The 24,515-nt window shown below is 36.5% G+C and overlaps 1 protein-coding gene across 3 annotated transcripts in view; it reads left to right on the top strand.

The window, feature by feature from the left end:
* Positions 1-24,515, top strand: part of LOC150077842 (NPC intracellular cholesterol transporter 1-like) — a 671,091-nt gene that overhangs the window by 638,426 nt on the left and 8,150 nt on the right. For all 3 annotated transcript variants that reach the window (XM_090384813.1, XM_090384814.1, XM_090384816.1), the window contains one exon: positions 9,120-9,233. In XM_090384813.1, coding sequence (XP_090240939.1) covers positions 9,120-9,233 — 114 coding nt within the window. The remainder of the gene's footprint in view (positions 1-9,119; positions 9,234-24,515) is intronic.

The raw sequence follows: 24,515 nt of genomic DNA on the forward strand, positions 1-24,515 counted from the left end.
TAGGCTTTACATACCAACTAAGAAATATTGTTCAAGGTTTAGGCCTAAATGGTTGTCAGATGAACTAATGAGGCATATGGCAGAGAAGAAAAATGCATGGGATACATACAAATTAACACGTGACACGGATGCCTATGATAGATACAAGTTGATCTGTAACCAAGTTACAAAGGAGGTTAGGCAGGCGAAGGCAGATTACGAGAGATCCTTGGCAAGGGATGCGAAGAAAAACAGCAAAGAGTTCTTTACTTATGTAAACTCTAGAAGGAAGGGGATGAATCAGATTGGTCCACTTGAGATCGATGGGTCAACTGTTGATGACCCTGCTCGGGTAGCTAACAAACTAAATGAATATTTTGCATCGACATTCACACATGAGGAGTTATTCAGCGAGGGGAATGCCAGAGGTGTATTCAACTCTAGCAGTAAGCTAGAGAATCTTGTAATAACTGAGAGCAAAGTGGAGGAGAAATTGTTGAAGATAAACACAAGAAAGGCACCTGGGGTGGATGGGATCTATCCAGTTATATTAAAGGAGGCAGCAAAGGAGGTAAGCAAACCCTTAGCCATAATTATGAGAGCTTCCTTGGACTCAGGGGAGGTACCCATTGACTGGAGATGTGCAAATGTGACCCCAATTCACAAAGGGGGATCAAAGGCTGACACAAGTAATTATAGACCTGTGAGTTTAACTTCTGTTCCCGGAAAATTAATGGAGGCACTGGTGAAAGAAGCACTGCAGGATCATCTAGACAAGACTTCAGTTATAGCTAGGACACAGCATGGTTTTGTTAAGGGGAAGTCTTGCCTGACCAATTTGATTGGATACTATGATGCAGTCACAAAAGAACTGGATGCAGGGAATAACTTTGATATTATATACTTGGATCTTAGAAAGGCTTTTGATACTGTTGCACATGGAAGACTGCTGCACAAATTGGAGCAGTGTGGCATTGGAGGCAAGTTGCTGCTATGGATAAAGGGGTGGTTGAGGGGGAGAAGACAGAGAGTGGTAATCAATGGACACTGCTCATCGTGGACTAATGTTATTAGTGGAGTCCCTCAGGGTTCAGTATTGGGGCCTTTATTGTTTTCTGTATTTATAAATGATATTGATGATGGTATATCAGGCTTAATGTCCAAGTTTGCAGACGATACAAAGGTTGGCAGGGTTGTCAAGGACACTACTGACACTATGCTGCTGCAACAGGATTTGGAAAGGTTGAGCAGATGGGCTTCGAGGTGGCAAATGAAGTTTAACATTGACAAATGTAAAGTACTACATATGGGAAACAGCAACCCCAGAGCAACGTATCAACTCTGTGGTACTACACTGACAGTGGTAGAGAATGAAAGGGACCTGGGGGTGGTGGTGCAGGCAGATATGAAGTTCTCTGAGCAGTGCAGACGAGCTGCAAGAGTAGCTCATGGTGTATTGTCAATGATATATAGAAATTTTTCTAGCAGGGATAAGGAGGTGATTATTCCCTTGTATAAGGCAATGGTCAGGCCACACCTAGAGTACTGTATACAGGCCTGGAGGCCTCATTTCAGGAAGGATGTAGAGCTGCTGGAACGAGTACAGAGAAGGGCAACTAGATTGGTGAATGGGACAAAGGGGTTCTCTTACGAAGAAAGGCTTAAGTTTTGCAAATTACAGTGTCTGGAAACTAGGCACCAGCGGGGTGATCTGATAGAGGTGTACAAAGCCTTGAATGGTTTGAGCATGCTCAATGCTGATGGGATTCTTCCTCTAGCTCAGAAAAATCACCTGAGAGGGCATAAATTCAAATTGAGGAAAGACAGATGTAGGATAGATGTGCGGAAATTTGCCTTTAGCCAGCGGGTGGTTGGTGGGTGGAACAGACTTCCATCCCTTGTCGTGGAAGTTGATAGCCTAAATAAGTTTAAGGCTCAGCTGGACAGGTATTTCGAACGAACAGAGGGGTGAAGTGGAAGTGGTTATTTTTATTTATTTATGTTACTTTTTTTTTTTTTTTGGCTGATGCTGCATAAGCTTGCTTTCTTGCATCAAATGCCTCTACTAATGCTAATGCTAATGCTAATGCTAATCTGTTGGACACCGCACGAACTATTAGCTCTAGGTAGTTTAGTTTTAACATTGCTTATTAAGTTGTTTGGACCTAACTACTAAATGGAACTGTTAGTTATTTCTTTTGGTCTAGGTGTACCGTGAAAAAATTACTGAGACACTAAAGGCGCTGTGAACCAAGAAAGTTTGGGAACCTCTGACATAAAAATACACAATGAAGAAATGACTGTTGCGGAAATGTTTGAACAGTATTGACTTTATCTTTCATCAATCAATTTCCAATAGCCAACAACAATCCTCTCTGGGCCCCTAGCGAGGCACCTCCGTAGCCAGGTGGGAAGGAGCAGCAGTGCATAGCACACGCTTCTTGATTACACCGGGGTTCAAGCCCGTCACCACCAAATACGGAGGATGCGGAAAGGTCAGGGAATGACCACCACATATTCCGGAGCAATATGGCCTTAGTTGCTAATGCTCCTAAAAACTAAATAACAAACAACAAACAAGCCCCTAGCGAAATAAATATCGCAGAGAACTTCCAGGTTCTCTGTGATACGAAAGATTTCATCTAGTTCTTTTGCCATTATTTCCTTTGTGGTAACATTTTCATCTGGCTCATTTAAAAATTTAAATGACTTTATTATCGGGAGACAAACAAGTAACACGTTTTCTTCCGATGGTTGATGGAACACACTGAGGCGGGCAGCAGGCAAATGTTTGTTTATTGTCCGTCCGACGTGCGATTCAAATCTTTTTCAACTAGTGCATAAAAAAAAAAAAATCGTGTTAACTGAAAATTTGCATCGTGTAAAGTGAAAAATGGTATAATTTTTTTCAAATAGCAGTAACTGAAAAATGCGTTAATCGAATTCGTGTTATGCGAGGCCTGGCTGTACTGAAATCATGAAGGGGTGTACTTGGTTGGCAACGATAGAAAGGAGGTGTTCCCATCAAGCTTTTGATTAATGGTGATCAGAGAACCCAAGGAAAAAAAAGCCTTGGGTTCTCTGATCAATGCAAAAATGCTGCAAAAAAGCCGTGAGTAAGGGTTAAATTTGAAAGTGTCTGCAATTCTGCCCAGACACGATAGGAGGGAGTACATGATGAGAGCCTTGTCAATCAATTCGGCCCTGAAGGGAATTTGGAAGGCTCGAGGGGTAGAATTTTTTTTCAGCATGGTCTGTGCTTGTTAACAGGAGAGACTGCTTCTACAGGAATTGGGATACACTTAAATAGAAAGGGTGCAAGAATATTTGCTAATGCTATCGATGAGGTGTTAGGTGGGTCGGAAAACTGCTAGTTTGGGGGGATTCACAGACTAAAAGGTTAAAATAAATTTTTTTTTCTGTTTATACTGCGGCATGACAACCAAGTCAGTAGAGTTTACAATAAATAGTCAATACAAATATTTATCGTATTCAGCAGTCACGGGCTTGAACCCCAGTCCAATCAAGTAACGCATGCTACGCACTTTAGCTCCTGACCACTCGGCTACATCAAGTAGCTGCAGGCAGAGGTGAAGGTGATTCTTGCACTACTTCTATTAGAATAAGCAGCGGCCTGGAGCAAGGGTTGCTGGGGGTTTAAGTGACTAATGGCAGTGATCGTGAAACATGTGAGTATATGGGATGTCTTAGGGTAACTAAGAATAAGAATAGGTGCATGTATACCAATGCTAAAAGTATAGTAAATAAATTTGATGAATTTGAAGTATTGGTCAATACATCAAAGGCAGATATTGTTGGGATATCAGAGACATGGTGTGACACATAATAGGAAAACAGAATTGGAATTTGGGGAGTACAATATGTACAGAAAGGATAGACAGGATAGTAAGGGAGGAAGTGTTATGTTGTTATTTAAGAAAAACATAAAATCAAAAGAAGTGCATCCAGTTGATATAGATGAACAGTATTCAATACTGTTCACTGTTGAGTCAATTTGGTGTGACATAAGCACTGCGAAAGCAAAAAATAAGAGTAGGAGTATGTTATAGGCCTAAAGACTCGAATGAGCACAATGAACAATTGTAGAGAGAAATAGTGGGCTAGTAAATCAGAATGTCTTATAATGGGGGATTTTAACTTCCCAGATATTGACTGGAACTTGTGGGTTGGTCACTTGCACACTAGTAAGACTTTTGTGGATTTATTGGATGATTGTTTTCTGCAGCAGCATGTTCGAGAGGCAAGCACGGAGGGTAATACTCTTGATCTGGTTATCAGCAGTGATAATTTGTGTATTAAAAATTTGCAGATAAAGGAACCACTAGGCAGCAGTGATCACAGTGTACCGATGTGGGATTTACTTAAAGATATAATTACCGTCAGGGATAAAGGAAGGTGTTTTTGCTTCCAAAAAGGTGAATACAGAAAGGATACAGTTTTTAAATTCTCAAGGTCTCAAGAAAGTTTTTAAATTCTGTACAGTGGGATCAAATGATGATGTTACCAACAGTAAATTCTAAGTGGGAAGCATTCAAGTAATTAATCGTGGATGCTTCTAAAAGTTTCATACATATTAAGAAATATTGTTCAAGGTTTAGGCCTAAATGGTTATCAAATGAACTAATGAGACTCGTGACAGAAGAAAAATGCATGAGATGCATATAAATTATCAGGTGACATAGAAGCCTACGGCAGATATAAGCTAGTCTGTAATCAAGTCACAGTAGAAGTTAGCAGGCAAAGGCAGATTACGAGAACTCTTTTTGGCAAAGGATGCTAAGAAAAACTGCAAGGATTTCTTTACTTATATAAACTCTAAAAGGAAGAGGCCGAATCTGATTGGTCCACTTGATATTGATGGTTCGACTGTTGATGATCCTGCTCAGATAGCAAACAAACTGAATGAATATTTTGCATTTACATTTATACATGAGGAGTTATTAAGGTTTAAAAATGCCAGAAGGTTATCAAATTAATGATTTTGTAATAACTGAGAGCAAAGTGGAGGGAAATTGTTGAAGTTTGACATAAGAAAGGCACCTGGGGTGGATGGGATCTATCCAGTTAAATTAAAGGAGGCTGCAAAGGAAGTAAGCAAACCCTTGGCTTGGGGAAAGTCCTCACAGACTGGAGATGTGCAAATGTATCCCCAATTCACAAAGGGGGATCGAAGGGTGACACGAGTAATTACAGACCAATTAGTTTAACTTCTGTTCCGGGTAAAATAATGGAGTCCCTGGTTAAAGATGCATTGCAGGATCATCTAGACAAGATTGCAGCAATAATTTAGACACAGCATGTGTTTGTTAAGGGAAAGTCATGTCTGACAAATTTGATTGGTTATTATATGGATGCAAAAAATAATTTTGATATCATATACTTGGATTTCAAAGAAGCTTTTGACACTGTTGTGCATGGAAGACTACTGTACAAATTGGAGCATAATGGTAAGGGTAAATTGCTACAATGGATAAAAGGATGGTTGAGTGGGAGAAGACAGAGGGTGGTAATCAATGGGTGCCGCTCTTTGTGGACTAATGTTATTAGTGGAGTCCCACAGGGTTTGGTGTTGGATCCACTGTTTTGTATATTTATTAATGATATTGATGAAGGTATATCAGGCTTAGTGTCCAAGTTTGCAGATGATACAAATGTTGGCAGGGTTGTTAATGACAGTAATGGCAGTGTGCTACTGCAACAGGATCTAGAAAATTTGGGCAGATGGGCTGAGAAGTGGCAACTGAAGCTTGACCTTGACAAATGCAAAGTACTGCATATGTGTAGAAGTAACTTCAGAGAAATGTACCAACTGTGTGGTACTATACTTAAGGTGGTAGAAAATGAAAAAGACCTCTGAGTAATTGTGCAGTCAGATATGAAGTATTCTGAGCAACGTAGACAGGCTGCCAGGGCAGGTCATGGGGTTTTGTCAATGATATAGGAATTTTGCTAGCAGAGAAAAGGAGGTGATTGTCCCTTTGTTTAAGGCAATGGTCAGGCCACGCCTTGAGTACTGCATACAGGTCTGGAAGCCTCATTTTAGGAAGGATGTAGATTTGCTTGAGCGTGTAGAGAGAAGGGCAACAAGATTGGTGAGGGGAATGAAGGGATTCTCTTACCAAGAGAGGCTTAAGTTCTCCAAATTGCAGTGGCTGGTGACTAGGCACCTGCGAGGCGATCTGATTGAGGTGTATAAAGCCTTAAATGGCTTGAGCACGCTGAATTCTGATGGGATTCTTCCACTTGTTCAGATTACGAACCTAAGGGGACATAAATTCAAATTAAGGAAAGACAGATGTAGAATAATGTGTGGAAATTTTTCCTTTAGCCAGTGGGTGGTTAATTATTATTATTAATATTATTAGCCATATGGTGCAAGGAGGCCTGAGGCTTATGCTGCACCAGCCAAAAAAAAAATTCGAGTCACCCTGACAAACAGACAGAGAGAGAGAGACTATCAAAAGTAGAGGGGAATCACCAAGAAAGAGAAGAATGATGATATCCAGCTCAGGACCCTGGGTGTGCCAAGCCCATACTCACCAGATGTAAGACTCTGAGGTTGCTGGAACAAACTTCCATCTGTCGTTGTGGAAGTTGATAGGTTAAATAAATTTAAGGTCAAACATTTATAGAATTGTTTTTTTTTTTTTTTTTTTGGCTGATGCTGCATAAGCTCATGCACTTGCTTTCTTGCATCACATGCCACTACTACTGCTTTCAAGTACCCTACTAATGTTAGGGCAGTTTTAGATATCTGAAAGCCCTACTACTTTCAAGTATGGTTTAGAAGCAAACTAATAACATCCCACTGCTTTAGTGCCTTTTTATTTCCTGCAGTAAAGACTTCATGTGTTAAAATTAGCCTTTATGCAGCCACAGGAACATGTATGAACATTATAATTTCAGGGGCTGGGATGTAGCCATATGGAATTGATATCTGAAATATATAATCTTATATCAGCTGTTCCTGACTTTGAGTCTTCACAAGTGTCACAGACCAGTCCATTCCTACACAAAGGAGTGTAGCCAATGCAAAGTCAACTCATTGTATAAAGGTTCAAATTATTGAAAAAAAAAAAAAATTATATATATATATATATATATATATATATATATACACCAAAAATATATCCCTTCTGTGAGAGGCTAGACACATCAAATAACCTTTCTACATATTTCAAAGAACTTTTTATTCATGCAATATTTAATAGCATATTGGCCCACCTTTGGCCTAAAATTATGCACACTATCCTTGTTGGTAGATTTCAAACTACTTTCTGATTACAGAAAGTGGTATTTTGGTCCATTCGTCTTTCAACACAGCAGTAAATTCAGCTGGATATATGAGCATTTTGGCCTGGTATTTAGCATTACCAAATTACTAGAAGTTGTGCAGTTTGTAATTGTGCACTGACATTCTGAAATGCAAAAAAATCCTCTCCTCTTACTGCTTCCAAAGTGGTAGAATAATTGTCCATAATGTCAGTTTATCATGTGCCACTCATCATTCCAGGAATTTTAATTGACATTTCAAGCCCCAAACCAAGAAACCCCAAGCAACACAGTCAGGAAAATGAGACTGGTAAATAATGTTTACCAGGCACCATTCATCAGATTAGAAAAACATGTACTCCATACATTTCCAATTTTCTGAGACCAATTATGATGGGTTGTGCACCAGGAAATTCAACATTGTACACTGTGTGTTGTGATGTTGAATTTGTGGGCTGCAGCTGTTCTGTAAAATCTGATGCTGCATATTGTGTTGTCTGCTTATATCAACTCCTGTGGCATTCCTGAATTACTGGTAGATAGTATTCAGTGAGGACTGACAGAATGTATGTATCACTCTTCTGAGCACCTTTTTTCATCTTTCCTTCAGCTTATGTAGTCTACCAAAATATTTCCTAGTTATAGCAGCACCACGACATTTCCATTTTCTGATTGTGTTGGCCATCAGTGATCTAGAATGCTGCACTTTTGCTTAATTTTGCTCAGTAATAGCATGGATGCAGTTATTTCTAATATGGCATCCTATGATGGCTGCACATTGGAACCTAAAAACATCTTTCATGGCAACCACCAATTTTGGTTGAGAAGAGGATAGTGTCAAAATCAAATGCATTTTTCAAAGATTTTCCTTGTTCTCCTTATGTTTAAAATCTGTTTAATTAGTCTCCCTTTTGAGAAAAGCAAAATGGGTTACCCTTTGTTCTCTGAAACAGCAGCAAACATTTACCTGGAGAAATGTGTGATATGGTATCTTTATTAGAAAATTTTATAACATCTTCAACTTGCTATATCTACTCTTGACATCTGAAATATACTTTTAGGCATTCAGCAGAAAGTTTTTCAAACAAGTCTAGAATGAACATTAACTTCACTGAATAAAATGAAAACAAGGACACCTGTGCATATTTGTTTCTCTTAACTTTCCATGAAAAACACATCACAAATAAACCAGATATATCGAGCAACACTTAGTGATTATGGAAAAGAATAAACAATTCTGAATAAACTTAGAACTGCAACAAGGAACTGACTTCCAAAATTTTACTTTTCTTTTTAATCAAAATTTTCTGTATGAGTTCAACTATAACTATCTACATTATCTCTCTCTACATTTAGTCTAAAATAAAAGTTTGGTAACCAGCTGTTATGGATATTAAAACTGTAAGTTTAGGATGTTGCATCATATGTCAGTCATATGATATATGGCTTCTGGATTTAGCATACAGCAGCTGTTTTTGCTTTTGTGCATCAAAATGTATATAACGGTAAGAGAACAAACAAATTTATCTTAAGTTTACTGTTTCAATTATATTGTTACAAAGATATGACTATTATTACAAAATTCAGAGGATGCATAGCCAAAAGTAAGTATCTAGCTTATAATTTTAGCAATTATTTTATTTTATTTTTTTTACTTGGTTACATTTGTAATATGTGGCTACTATCTTTGATACATGTGTTTACATGTATTTCAGTTTCAGCCTTTTATTATTACTCGTTCTAACATAAGTAAAATTATTTAAATGTAAAGACTTGTAATTCTTAGTAACTTAGTACAAATAATATTGATCATTTCTAAAGGCATTCTTTTCTGAATTTTTATCTAGGGTGTTGGAGTATCTGTAGAATTCTGTTCACATCTAACTCAGTCCTTTGCAATCAGTCGAGAGCCAACACGATTAAAAAGATCCCAAGATGCTCTGCAACGTATGGGTAGCTGCGTACGTAAATTTTTAATGTTTAATATACTCATTTATAAATTATGCATCTGCGTTTTCAATGTCCGCAACAAAGGAAATTGCATATATGCTATAATTTTATTTGAGAAAGGGAAGAAATCAAAGCTCTTGGTCTCTTAGACAGATTAAGTTATATTAATAAACTGAAACACTTGAAGGGCTTAAGCCTTCAGGCTGTGAGAGAATTAGACAACATATAAGTTAGTGCAAACATATCATATTAGTATGCAGAAAACTTTGAATTACAAAAATGGCACCGTTTTAGTTAAATCTCATATTGTGAATCCCTTCACAAGTTGCCATGATATTGCACTACTTCGAATAAGTAACGCTTCACCAAAGGAGAAGACTAATTAAAACGATGTCGTTTTTGTAATTCAGAGTTTGCTACATACTAATATGATGCGTTTGCACTAACTTGTTATATTAATAATTAAAAATTCTTCCATCTATAAAATTTAACCTTTAGCTATTTCAAATGTTGATATTCTGTAAACAAAAATGTAATGTTAGCATATATTTAAACAAATCATGATTCATGGAATTCAGATTTGTATCTGATAATATAAGATTTTAACTTCTATATAAAATAGATGAAATTTAAATTTCTCTTACAAATACTGCATTATTTATACAGACTGAGGGAAAAGGAGTGGTAATCAAGAAATAAGAAAGTATACTTTAATATAAAATAGTTTAAATTTCTTCAATATACAAGATGCTACCCAGAAATTTCCTTACTTACCTTTCCATGGCACCATAATTGTTGTGGAGTTCTAAATAAATAGTGATGGTGCATACTTTTGTGAGCAGTTTGACATCGACTGCTTGTTTAACTTGCTTATTGTGTTATTTTATACTCTGAGTAAGATTGTTGATGTATCCTTTATGATTTCTGAGGAAGAATAGTTTCCTCAGGATCAAAACGTTAAGCAATTCTTTTACAAGTGTACTTGTGAAAGTGCCTAGCAACCGTCTGTGAGAGGTCAGGCTCAAATGTCTGGGAAAAGGGCACACTTGGGATTGCTTTCTATATCATCAGAAATCAAATGAGTAATCTCTCTGCAATGATGTATGACCAAAAACACAGCCCTGGTTCTCTATACTAACTTTTCATATCTGGCCCCTTGTGAATTTTTTTTTTTTTTTTTTTTTTTAATTCTGATTAAATTTTAGCAAAAAATTGATTTTGATGATAATTTGGAGATTCAATAAAGACTGAAAGAGATAATTAAAGTGGTTTACATGTGGACTCATCAGACAAGGTGTCTTACTTCTGAAGGTGGGGGGGGATATTTTGAAATGGATGTGATGGGTATAGCCAGTTAGTGAAACTTTTGGGTAGCGCTAAATATATATATTATAATCTAAACTTTCTACAATATTTATAGCGACAAAGTTTCATCTGCAGACTGGGTTTTGGTTTTATTGGTATATGTGCAAGACCAGTTAACAGCATGTAAGGTGTTCTCTGTTTTGAAAATGTTGGCTTCTGAGAGCTTCTTGTTTCTTTCATTTTGGGCAACAGGTCAAAGATGCATGGATTTATGTTATGGATGTATGGTGAATACTGCAGTACCATCCCATGGTATTGCACAATTGTCATTCAAGATAAGATGAGGTGGATAATATTGGTAAAATATCTCCTCTTTCAATGCAGTTTTCACCCCTACTCTGTTCTTCATCCCTCCCCATCTCTCCTGTATGCACTGTATGCAAGTCCATTCATCATAATGAAATTCATTGCCCCTTATTTTGGAATGATACCAAGTTTCATTGAGCCATACAATATCATTGTTCTCCAGTTAACCCAGTGGTTTTCAACCGGGGTGCCACAACAACATTCCAGGGGTGCCACGTAATTTGGGTTTAAGTTACTTAAACTTATTATTTTTTAAAATTTGTTTATTTCATTATAAAAGTGTACAGTATGGTAGGGGTGCAGTAAAATAAAATAAATTACTTAGGGGTGCTGTTATTAAAAAAAAAGGTTGAAAACCTTTTTTTAATAACGGCATGCTTAAAGCTGTTATAAGCAATCCCCCCCCCCCATGCTTTAGTATGGTTTTGCTGATAATTTATTATTACTAGCCATATGGTGCAAGGAAGCCCAAGGCTTTTGCTGCACCAGCCAAAAAAAAAAAATTTCTGTGAGAGAGAGAGAGAGAGAGAGAGAGAGAGAGAGAGAGTGTCAGAAGTAGAAGGGAATCACCAATAAAGAGAAGAATGATGATATCCAGTTCAGGACTCTGGGTGTGCCAAGCCCTACTCACAAGATGTGAGCCCCTAGGATTATTTGAGCACTGATATAATTTCATCACTTCTTTCCATGAATATTGTAATTTTAGGTTGCATGGAAATACTCTCAGTAAAGGAGCAAGTATAACCTTTGCCCATACCACTTACCCAAATCTTTCCAGTGGCACCCCTAGACAATGGCAAAGATTCTTTGTCTCTGTTTAAACAAATTCCATTTTTACTAAAGAAGTTCCTTCTCCCAACTGTGACAGGCCATGCTGAAAAACTTTCCCCCAAAAAGCTTTGCAGAGTCCATCAAGTCTTGAATTAAATCATACAGCTTTTGCAGCTATTTTTCAGCATGTCCTATGTTTATCTGCCAGATTGTTTATATGCGGTTAATTTCTTTAGTAGTTCTGGCATAAATAATAATGCTCTTTAGTTCCCTTAAAACTGACAACCTATTTTCTAATCATCAGTTTTTGCTCTATACAGATATTCCAAAAAAAAAAAAAAAAAAAAGCTACCTGTTTTCCTTTAATTATGCCCCTCAATAAAACTGCATTCGTTTGAACGCAAGCAGTCTGCACTTCAGATTTTTGTCTGATGCCTGAATTGTAAGTGCATCGCCTGGTAATATAATGGATACCTGAATCCCTGTTGGATTCCAATTTCTTTCCACTCTGGGATATTGACTCACTTCCTCAGTGAATATCATTTTGTAGATAATCTTAAATCATTAGTTGATTTAGGATTATCTGCAAGAGCGAATTTGGAATACAGGCTCTAGACTATCGAAGCAATGAATTTATTGCTCATGGCAAAATTACTTATAGCTGTTCCTGCCTCAGGCTTGGTACTTTATCTCAAGGATTGGGCTTAGTCCTTGATCTGCAAGGGTCAAGCACAGCAGTTAGAAGTAGTTCACTATGGCAGTTCCATGACATTCAAATAGAACAGCTCAGGAGAGCTGTTTTAACTGTTGGTCTCTGTTATTCAGGTAACTTGATCAGATTTGTAGAGAAGATAAATGTGCTTTGTTAGATAATGATGAAGAAACATAGCAAAATTGAGAAAGTATTGTAGAAAGATCAAATATTGCTGTCTAATATCAGAAATGTTTAGAACAGTTACATCAATTTAGAGCAATGTCAATTTCATATATTTAAAGATGTTCAATACTCTCATTAAAAAGGTATTTACTTTTTTAACTTTATGTTTGTTAAAGTAACAACTTTAAATTTAGAAATAATGAAATTAGTGATTGGCACTAACTCATAACTCTTATGATGAAATAAGTGGAAATATTCAAAATTTGGTTCCAGTTACAAATGTTACCAAACTTTTCAAATTGTGTATTATCATGAATAACACACCATATGGCATACTTTTGGAGAAACTGCCAATAATATTATCAAAAAATCAAAAAAAAAAAGGGGGGGGGAAGGATATTAAATGACAGCTGTCATGGAATTCGTTTTTTCCCCACATGCTTAAGCATAATTGATATGAGATGGTTAAAACAGCATGAAATTTGCTGCAACCTTATTTTTTGTGACAAATCCAGTTTAATTAATTTGGGCACAAATGAAGGAAGATATTAGATGGCAAAATGTAACCTTTAAGCTTACTGGTATTAAATCTTCCTCACAAAGGTTTAAACATTGGATTGACATATTTGTTGACTCTGTTTGAAAACTTTATCATAGGAAGTAGATGGAAGAACATAAGTGCACGTTGAGCCTTTAATTACAAATGCAACAGAAAATAACGATCAATCTGATATGGATTCAGATATAGGTCTAAATCCATTATCTCCTCTAGGAGATCTGATCTTGCTCTCTTGACCCTGGGGCACTCATGCAGGTCTAGGATACCCAAACAGTTTTTTGGGAAGGAAAGACAAAATATTAGAAGGAATGTTTAAAATTGAGAGGGAGGGTATATTTTACCTTAAAGAGCCATTTCATTTGCCCATTCTTTCTAATAATTGGTCCACTCCTTTTTAATCCTTTATTGGTCACATAGCACAATTTGAAATTTGGCACATTTACTTAAGGGCATTAAGCCTTAATCTTATAGCAAAGAGCTCATTTTATTGTATTACTGAACTTGGTAGTTTTTCATATTTATTTACTCCAAAACAGAATCAGATCATTTGCATCTATAGCATAAAAATTACTTCCATTAAACAACTTTCCCTGACAAAAAAACATAAAAACATATATAAAAAATATTAAATTTTTAAAAATATCATTCAATTTAATTTGAAAATAATTTTAAAAAATTATTTGTATCCTAATAATATTTTTAAAAATATAAATAATCTGTAAGAAAATAATTAATAATGCATTATATCCTGTAAGTTTCTAATTGGTTGGCTGAATTTTTCTCAGCTAATACACATCATTTTCCTTCATCTTTTTTACTGTTTAATGCAGGTGCCTACAGAATATATCCAATACAAAGGCTGTGTCGAAGTCTGTAAACCTCCACTTGGTATTATAAGATGTCACTGTTCCCCTAAATGAGTTAAATTGCTACATTCTGGTCCTGATAGGCATTCGTAATAGCTTCTTATAAGCTAGCACTATTGGAAGAATTCAGATTACAATAGTACTTTTTTAATAGTACCTCATAAGACACTAAATTTATCTTTGGTGCAATCTCAGAATAGGATCTTCTGAATTTAACACAAATTTAAATTTGTGTGTAATGAATTAAATTTGTGCTTAGTGATGGAAATCTAGCCCCTCCCACTAGAAACTGCATAATTACTTTTTAATTTGCTGTATGTATTGAATCCCCTAAGGTGTTTTGAGTTCCAAAAATATGGACGTTTGGGAATGGTGTGTCATTAGTACCTTTCCATGCACTTGATGTGCAAAGAACCACAAAATTACAGTATGCTTAGGGCCAAAATCCATGATGCAAGAAATCAAGCTTATATAGCATCAGTCAAAAAAAAAAAAAAAAAAAAAAAACACTTCACCTGTCCATACTCTCCAAGAATTTGTCTAGTTCTTCCTTCAATTTACTTAAACCATCCACTTCCACAACAACAGATGGAAGCCTGTTCCAACAATAAACCACCACTGGCTGAAGGCAAACTTTGGGATGTCTATCCTGCAAACATCATTGCTCAACTTGAATTTATGCCTCCTCATGTATAGTCTCAGCAAGAGGAAGAATGCCATTAACATGGGAAAAATGCATGGGGGGTGCATATAAATTATCAGTCAACACAGATGGCTATGGTAGACATAAGCTAGTCCGTAATCAAGTCACAAAGAAGGTTAGGCAAGAGAAGGCAGATTATGAGAAATCTTTGCAAAGGATGCTAAGAAAAGTGGCAAGGACTTCTTTACTTATATAAATCTAGAAGGAAGGGGATGAATCAGATTGGTTCACTTGATATCAATGGTTCGACTGTTGATGAGCCTGAGCCTGCTCAGATAGCTGACAAACTGAATGGGTATTTTGCATCTACATTCACACATGAGGACTTCCTTAGGGAAGTGGATGCCAGAAGCTTATCAAACTGTCAGTTGAGCGTAATGATTTTGTAATAACTGAGAGCAAAGTGGAGGAAAAATTGATTAAGTTAAACATAAGAAAGGCATATGGAGTGGATGGGATATATCCAGTTATATTAAAGGAAGATGCAAAGGAAGTAAGCAAACCCTTAACCATAATTATGAGAGCATCCTTGATGCAGAGAAAGTCCGCACAGACTGGAGGTGTGCAAAAGTATCCCCAATTCACAAAGGGGATCAAAGGGTGACATGAGTAATTACAGACCTGTCAATTTAACTTCTGTTCCGGAGAAAATAATGGAGTCACTGGTTAAAGGAGCATTGCAGGGTCATCTCGACAAGGCTGCATTAATAATTCACACACAGCATGGGTTTGTTAAGGGAAAGTCTTGTCTGACAAATTTGATAGGATATTATGATGTAGTTACAGGAACTGGATGCAAAAAATAATTTTGATATCATATATTTGGATTTCAGGAAAGCTTTTGACACTGTTGCGCATGGAAGACTTGTACAAATTGGAGCAGAATGGTATTAAGGGCAAGTTGCTACAGTGGATAAAAGGATAGGTAGAGTGAAAGAAAACAGTGGAAATAAATGGACACTGCTTTTCGTGGATTAATGTTATTAGTGGAGCCTACAGGGTTCGGTGTTTGGCCCACTGTTGTTTTGTATATTTATCAATGATATTGATGAAGGTATCTGGCTTAATGTCCAAGTATGCAGATGATACAAAGGTTGACAGAGTTGTTAATGACAGTAATGGCAGTGTTTTACTGCAACAGGGGTCCTCTTACCGACAAGGTGCATAATGACCTTTATCTGCTGTTGTGCCATAAAACCTCCAACCACTTACTGAGAAAGACCTAATTTCTGCAAATTGCAGCATCTGGAGACTAGACATCTGTGAGGTGATCTGATTGAGATGTATAAGGCCTTAAATGGGTTGAGAAAGCTCAATTCTGATGGGATTGTTCCACTTGCTCAGATTACACACCTGAGGGGGCATAAATTCAAATTGATGACAGATAGTTGTAGAATAGGTGTGTGGAAATTTGCCCCTAAGCCAGCGGATAGTTGGCTGCTGGAACAAACTTCCATCTGCTGTTATGGAAGTTGATACTTAAATAAATTCAAGGAGGAACTGGACAAATGTTTAGAGGGAATGGATGTGGGAAATTGGGTTTTTTTTTTTTTTTTTTTTGGCTGATGTTACATAAGCTGATACACTTTTTTGCATCACATGCCTCTACTACTATACTTAGCTTGCTCAGTAAATTCAAGTTTAAATACCTCACATCTCCCGACAGGTGCCTAGTCTACAGGTGTTGCAGTTTGAAGAACCAAAGCCTTTCTATGTAAGAGCACCCTTTTTGTTCCATTCATCTTCGCGTTGTCCATATGCTTCTCTTGATCATCTTATGCAGTTGCCTCCCCCCATCTTACTTCATAGATGTAAATGCATTAACTGCCAAGGAGAGTGTCCTGCATACACTCATGCATGCCAGCAGTGCAAAGAGGAAAAAGAGATGAAAAGTTTAAAGGCAGAGCTGAATATTTTACCAGAAGGCAAGAAAAGCAGTGAAACCTATAAGTAGCAGTACACCTTTATATTCTGCAAAGGTTGCAAGGAGATGCTTCATTGAAATACAAACTGAAATGACTATCCACATGAAGGGTCATTTATATTTGTTGCACACACACACTATTTATTAAGCCCACAAAAATCCTCAAAAGGACCAGCTAGCTGCTACACTTATCTCAGTACCTCCTACTACCAGAACCAAGCAGAACAAACTGCAAAAAATCTGAAGTAACTCTTTCAACAAGAATAAATTGATGTCAAGATGAGGGAGGTGAGTACATAGGTCACTGCCCACGATTCCCTCAACAAGATAAATTCAAGACATAAAAAAAAAAAAAAGAAACAAGTCCTCAGCCCTTCAGAAGCGAATCAACAGATTGCCAATCCCAAATAATGGCTAAATTCCTACAGTCATGGGTTCTGGGGAATACTGATGACCTCGAAGCTTTCTTGCGAAAACTTTATCCAGTTGCTTTTGTTTGCAGAAGGCATACCTAAGGCAAATTAAAACCCTTTCTTGCGTAATGTTACCATGATATGCATGGACAGAAATGGCAATGCACCTACCAGTGGAGGAGTTTGTATCCTTGTAGGTAACCACTCCCACCTTTTTACCAATGCCACTTACCAATAAATAACATGGAAGTAGTAGCAATTCACCGTACAGTAGGAGTTTTGTAACAGTCTGCTTCATCTCTTTGCCATATGGGACTGACATCCCCCTCCCCAGATAGATCTTGATCATCTTATTATGCAGTTGCCTTACTTCTCAGATTTCAATAAAAATATACCCTGTGGGGTAGTGCTGACATTAATAGGTTTCATACTTTACTTGTTTTATATTTTGGTGCCTCCGTAGCCAGGTGGGAAGGAGCAGCAGTGCATAGCACATGCTTCTTGATTAGATCGGGGTTCGAGCCCGTCACCACCAAATACGGAGGATGCAGAAATGTCAGAGAATGACCACCGCATATTCCCGGAGCAATATGGCCTTAGTTGCTAATGCTCCTAAAAACCAAAATAACAAACATAACTTGTTTTATAATGATTTTTACTTTTGTGTGTTGTTTTTTTTTTTTTTTTTTTTTCTCTATACATTTTTACATAACCTAACTGTAGGGAATAATACTGATTTTCAAAGTATTTCTGTGGACTTGAAGTATCATACCCAAAATTCTCCCATGCACCATAAAAATTCAAATAAAATCAAACCAATACACTTTATTTTGCTATATTGTCATTCTCCACCTCTAAAATGCTACTCAGAGTCATTACTTTTTCAACTGCTCCCGTATCTTTGTTTCAACATGGTTATGCAATTACTGGGTAAGTACTTTAACAATCCATCAGTGATATAATCAAAAGTTAATGGAAATTAACCAGAGAAATGTGGAATATAACACAAAGGATGGAAAAGAAGTTCTCTCTCTTTTTTTTTTTTTTTTGTTAATTCTTATAAAAATTTCATTCACATTAAAAATAAAAATTTATAAATTTTATTTCATGTTGTTTAATTTGTTGCAGAACAGAAGAAATAAAGGAAGACTGAAGTTGGCTTTCCTTTTCTGTGGTGTCTGAGAGACTAGCTTTTTTCCTTTTCATATTATTCTTTTGAATTTGGAAGTGTGATCATATCCACTCATGCACCTCCCCCCCACCACCATCAGTTATCTCTGAGTGATGCCATTTTTTTGGCCTTCACTTGGAATTTACTACTAATTGTGAGGTTAATTGTTTATACTAAGTCTAACAGATTCCATATGAATGCTCCTGTCTGTATTTTTCATTATTGCTGAAACATAATCAGCACTAATAAGTGAATGCTCCCTCATTGGTTAATGAATGAATGAATAAAGTGAGCACCCCTGTATAATTGGACACACTGTATCACCTTGCAGAATTTTTCTGCAATTCATCCCTCTGTTTCACTTGGTTTTACATCCAACAAGTGATAGGTGAAGGTATAATAAAAAAAATGGGGTGAAAATTTTCCACTCTTTTCCATTTCCAGTGAATTTTTACATCAAAATTTGCAAAGAAACTCACTACACAGATCCAACTGCCATAAAACTTGCTACTAAAGCTCACTTGTTTGAAAAATTCATTGTTGCAGGTCCACATCTTCCAGAAAATTTATTTGTATGAGCCATATACATTCTTAGAACTTGCTCATAGAAGAATCAAATATTTTCTACTTAATAGAAAGGTCATTTTATTATGAAGTAATAAAATTGTATTCTGTTTACTGTATCAGTAAGCGATAATACAAACTAATCTAATGGAACAATGTGTAACATATGAGACACCAATAATGCCCTAATTTTTTTTATAATATATTACAGTTAAGATAAAAATTATACACAAGTAAAATACAACTTGAACAGGTACAGTGTAATATGCTTGGTGAAAATATGAAGTAATTCATGAAAAACGTCCAGTGTGTGAAGTGCACTTTTGAACCGAATACTTCTGTGTAGCACCAGAACATTGTTTATTTGCTAATTCCATTGATTCCAATGATATACATAACAGAAGAAAATTTATTTTGTTTTAAAAAAATTAATAAATAAAAAAAAAATAATTAACTTGAACAATGCTACTATTTTAAAATTTCTACTGCTTATGCATAATGAATTTTTTTCACAAAAACCTCCAAATGATAATTATCAGAAAAGTCTAGTTCTAAAAGGCATTGGTCAGCTTTCCATATAGTGATTACTGATAGATGAAAGACCCACTGTGGTAGCAATAATCAGTGTACTGATTTTGGATTTTTAGCATTAGTAGAGGCATACGATGCAAGAAAGCAAGCTTATGCAGCATCAGCCAAAAAAAAAAAACCCCTCCTATTTCACCCCCTCCATCCTTTCCAAATACCTGTTCAGCCCAGCCTTAAATTTATTTAGGCTATCAACTTCCACAACAAAGGATGGAAGTCTGTTCCACCAACCACCTACCTGCTGGCTAAAGGCAAACTTCCACACATCTATCTTAAATCTGTTTTTCCTCAATTTGAATTTATGTCCTCTCAGGTGATTATTCTGAGCAAGAGGAAGAATCCCATCAGCATTGAGCATGCTCAAACCATTCAAGGCTTTATACACCTCAATCAGATCACCTCGCAGGTGCCTAGTCTCCGAACACTGTAATTTGCTAGAAACTTTAGCCTTTCTTCGTAAGAGCAACCCTTTGTTCCATTCACTAATATTGTTGCCCTTCTCTGTACTGTGCAGATGGAAGACTGCTGCACAAATTGGAGCAGTGTGGCATTGGAGGCAAATTGCTGCTATGGCTAAGGGGATGGTTGAGTGGCAGAAGACAGAGAGTGGTAATCAATGGACACTGCTCAACGTGGACTAATGTTATTAGTGGAGTTCCTCAGGGTTCAGTGTTGGGTCCGTTGTTGTTTTCGGTGTTTATGAATGATATTGATGATGGTATATCAAGTTTAATGTCCAAGTTTGCAGATGATACAAAGGTTGGCAGAGTTGTTAAGGACACTACTGACGCTATGCTGCTGCAATAGGATCTGGAAAGGTTGAACAGATGGGCTGAGAGGTGGCAAATGAAGTTTAACATTGACAAATGTAAAGTACTACATATGGGAAACAGTAACCCCAGAGCAACGTATCAACTCTGCAGTACTACACTGACAGTGGTGGAGAATGAAAAGGACCTGGGGGTAATTGTGCAGGCAGATATGAAGTTCTCTGAGCAGTGCAGACGAGCTGCAAGAGTAGCTCATGGTGTCTTGTCAATGATATACAGAAATTTTTCTAGCAGGGATAAGGAGGTGATTATTCCCTTGTATAAGGCAATGGTTAGGCCACATCTTGAGTACTGTATACAGGTCTGGACGCCTCATTTCAAGAAGGATGTAGAGCTGCTGGAACAGATACAGAGAAGGGCAACAAGATTAGTGAATAGAACAAAGGGTTGCTCTTATGAAGAAAGGCTTAAGTTTTGCAAATTACAGAGTCTGGAGACTAGGCACCGGCGAGGTGATCTGATAGAGGTGTATAAGGCTTTGAATGGTTTGAGCATGCTCAATGCCAATGGGATACTTCCTCTTGCTCAGAATAATCACCTCAGAGGGCATAAATTCAAATTGAGGAAGGACGGATGTCGGATAGATGTGCGGAAATTTGCCTTTTGCCAGCAGGTGGTTGGTTGGTGGAACCGACTTCCATCATTTGTTGTTGAAGTTGATAGCCTAAACAAATTTAAGGCTCAACTGGACAGGTATTTCGAACGAACGGAGGGGTGAAATGGGAGTGGTGTGTGTGTTTTTTTTTTTTTTTTGGCTGATGCTGAATAAGCTTGCTTTCTTGCATCATATGCCTATGCTAATATCAAACATCAAACCAGATGGTCACCTTCTGCTGGATCCCTGGTCATGTCTGCATCCCAGGTAATGAATGTGCAGATCATGCTGCTAAACATCCTGACAGTACATCATTCTGCCATCTGAAAGTCCTACACTGATTATAAATCCACTATTAAAACAGCATGTAGGACTCAATGGTCAGAACTGGCAAACACAAGTCAATAATAAACTATTCCAGATTAAAAAAACACCTCAGCTGTGGACTTCTAGTTTCAGGAGAAGCAGGCGAGAAGTCATTTTGGCAAGACCTCGAATTTGTCATTCTTATACAACGCATCTGTTCTTGCTTATGGGAGAGAATCCTCAATGTCTCATCTGGCAGACACAGCTAACAATTAAACATATTCTAATAGAATGCCCTTAGTACACAACTATCCAAAAATCCAGTTTCTATTATCTATCCAATTTGCAGGAACCTTTAACTTTATTACACATACTTGGCAAAAATGCCAATTTTGAAGAACTATTTGAATACTTGAAACGCACAAAGTTATATAACCATCTCTGAAAGACATAATATACAATTTTCAGTCATAAGAAATTCATGAACAGGCACAATAGGCCCTTGTGCCAAAAATCCTCAATTACAACAACAATAATAAAATACATTTTGAATAAGCTAATATTGAATAATCATTATATTCTTGCAGATAAGTCAACCTTTCAAGCACTAAAAATCATCTAAAATTACACATTGAGTGTAAAATCAAGTGTGAATCCTTAACATCAGGTTCCCTCCTCTAAGCAGTGTAAACAAAATAGATTACATGTGCATCCATAATTGAGTTCTTTTTAGAATAAACAACTTATGTCACATGAATTGTAAAGAGAAATTTTCAAAACAAAAAAAAAAAAAAAAAATGAAAGTAGGAGTGCGATTATACTCATCGCAGGCCAAACTGAAGGCTTGTGCTTTAGGACAGAAAGGCCAGAATAATACTAATATATTTAAAATTTATTACTTTTTTTATACAAAAAACACGCTATTTTAAAACCAAAGAATTTTTTCATTTTCCTCAGAAAACATAACTCACAATGGCTCATCTTTTGACTTTTGAGTTTACTTTTCGAGGGTTCAAAAGTAAACTTTGACTTCAATTTCTAATAGTAAATGTATATACTTATACAGTTACCAATTTCTATATAGTTCACTGTCAGTTTAATAAAATGTCAGTCTAAAGTACGAATTAAAGTACACATGGTTGTTAATATAGATTTACTGTAATGCACTGTGAAAGATAACCATGAAAAAAGGGTGGAGGGGACAACTTATGTGGAAAATATATTATTACGCATGGATTTTCTTCAGGAATATAACTTAAGGAGGATATGGTGTATATTCAACTGACCTGGGTTGTTGGTGTAATGTTGAATCAGTCTGATGTGATATAAGAAAACAAAAAAACAAGAGCAGGAGTATGTTAGATGATGTTATACTCATCACAAGGCAAATAACAGTGAGGAATATAATGAACAACTGTGCAGACAATAGTGAGCTAGCAAATCAGATTATCTTATGGGGTATTCAACACTCTAAATATTGACTGGAACTTGTAGGTTAGTTATTCATTCAGTAGTAGAACATTTGCCGGATTTACTGGATGGCTTGTTTTGCTTTACTGATGGCTTGTTGTGTATCAGTGTTGTAAGAGAGGCAACAAGAGAAGAATTCTTTGGGTAAAGGAAAGTGAATTTGTGTTCATAAAGGTGACTATTTAACATTGATAAACATTAAGTAGTCATATGCCAATCACAGGATGGATTGGTTAAAAGGAAATCTTGTTTGACCAATCTGATTATCCACTTTGAAGTAGTTGCAAAAGAACGGAGGACAGAATAATTTTGACATCCATATACTTAGATTTCAGCAAAGCTTTTTATACTGTTCCACGTGAAGGCCAGCTGTACAAATTGGATCAGTTTTGTATGAGGAGCAAGTTACTGTTGTGGAGAAAGGGATAATTGAATGGTAGGAGACAGTGGTTTTTAATTGCCCCCCCCCCCTCCATAGGATTTGGCATTGGACTCCTTACTGTTTTCAATATTAATGACACTGAATAAGGGCATATGTCAAGTTTAATGTTTATTTGATGATGATTAAAGGCTGGTGAGGTGGTTAATGACAGTATTCAGGGTATACTACTCCAAGAAAACCTGAAAAATTAGGCTGAAAAATGGTACAGTGTAAAATAGGAAGGTGAAAATATGAAGTAATTCATAAAAAACGTCCAGTGTGTGAAGTGCACTTTTGAACCGAATACTTCTGTGTAGCACCAGAACATTGTTTATTTGCTAATTCCATTGATTCCAATGATATACATAACAGAAGAAAATTTATTTTGTTTTAAAAAAATAAATAAATAATAAATAAATAAAAAAGGCAACTGAAGTTTGACATTGATAAATGCAAGATACTACATTTGGATAGAAGTGATGCTAGAATAACATACCATTTGGATTGAGAAATTTGGAAAATGGCAACTGAAGTCTGATACTGATAAATGAAGGATACTGCATCTGGATAGTAGTGATCCCAGAACAGCATAACATTTGGATTGAAAAGTTCAACATGAAGTTCAAGCAGTGCAGACAAACTGCAAGAGAAGGTAGTGGAGTTCTGTGAGTAATACACAGAGACAGACTATTGCATAAAGTAATATTTAGGTCACATCTTGAGTAAAACCCACAGGCTTGGAAGCCTCTTTTAGGAAGGATGCAGATCTGATGGAATGGCAGAGCAACAAGGTTAGTTGCTCTTCATTACCAAGGAAGACGTGTTCTGTGAATTACAGCATCTGGAAACTAGGCACCTGTGAGATCTGATTGACATGTTTAAAGCTCTAAATGGATTTCACTGTTGGAAAAAATTTCCATCTGTTGTGGAAGTGGGTGGTTTGAATAAATTTAAAGAAGGATTGTGTTGAAAGAGCAAATGAAGTGGTAATTTTTTTGGCTGATACTATATAAGCTTGCTTTCCTTGTGTCATAAGAAGAACTATACTGTGGTGTAAGTGCTGTGCCAAAAATTGCTAAAGACAAGAATATTTACAGCCCTGTCATCCTCTTCAAAAAAAAACTGATTAAGCTGGTAGCATAACACCAAATGCAGACAAGACTTTGATGCATTTGTCTTTCATTGTTCTAGGCATAATGTTTCTTTATACACCTTCATCTATATCAGCAGTTCCCAAACTACTGATAGAATAAGATTGCTGTTCCATCAGTAGCAATAATAACAAAACAAAAGTTTTTCAGACACATGCGTGTGTGAACAAACACTGTTTTCTGAAAAGAAAATTCAAAGTTTTATGTGTAAAACAACTCAACTTTATATTTTTATTTTTTTTATATAGATATATAATAACTTTATTTATCATCAAATTGCTATACATAGAACGAATAATTTGAAATACGTATGTTAGGGAAGCAACTTGTATACATATTAATCATATCAAAAATAATGTTCTTTAAAACTCGTCATTCTATTAGCATATTTTTAGGAAAATAAGCACGTATTA

The sequence above is a fragment of the Mastigoproctus giganteus genome, chromosome 11 (genome assembly GCF_048544385.1).
Source record: "Mastigoproctus giganteus isolate SK-2022 chromosome 11, ASM4854438v1, whole genome shotgun sequence".
In the NCBI taxonomy this organism is placed as follows: Eukaryota; Metazoa; Arthropoda; class Arachnida; order Uropygi; family Thelyphonidae; genus Mastigoproctus; species Mastigoproctus giganteus.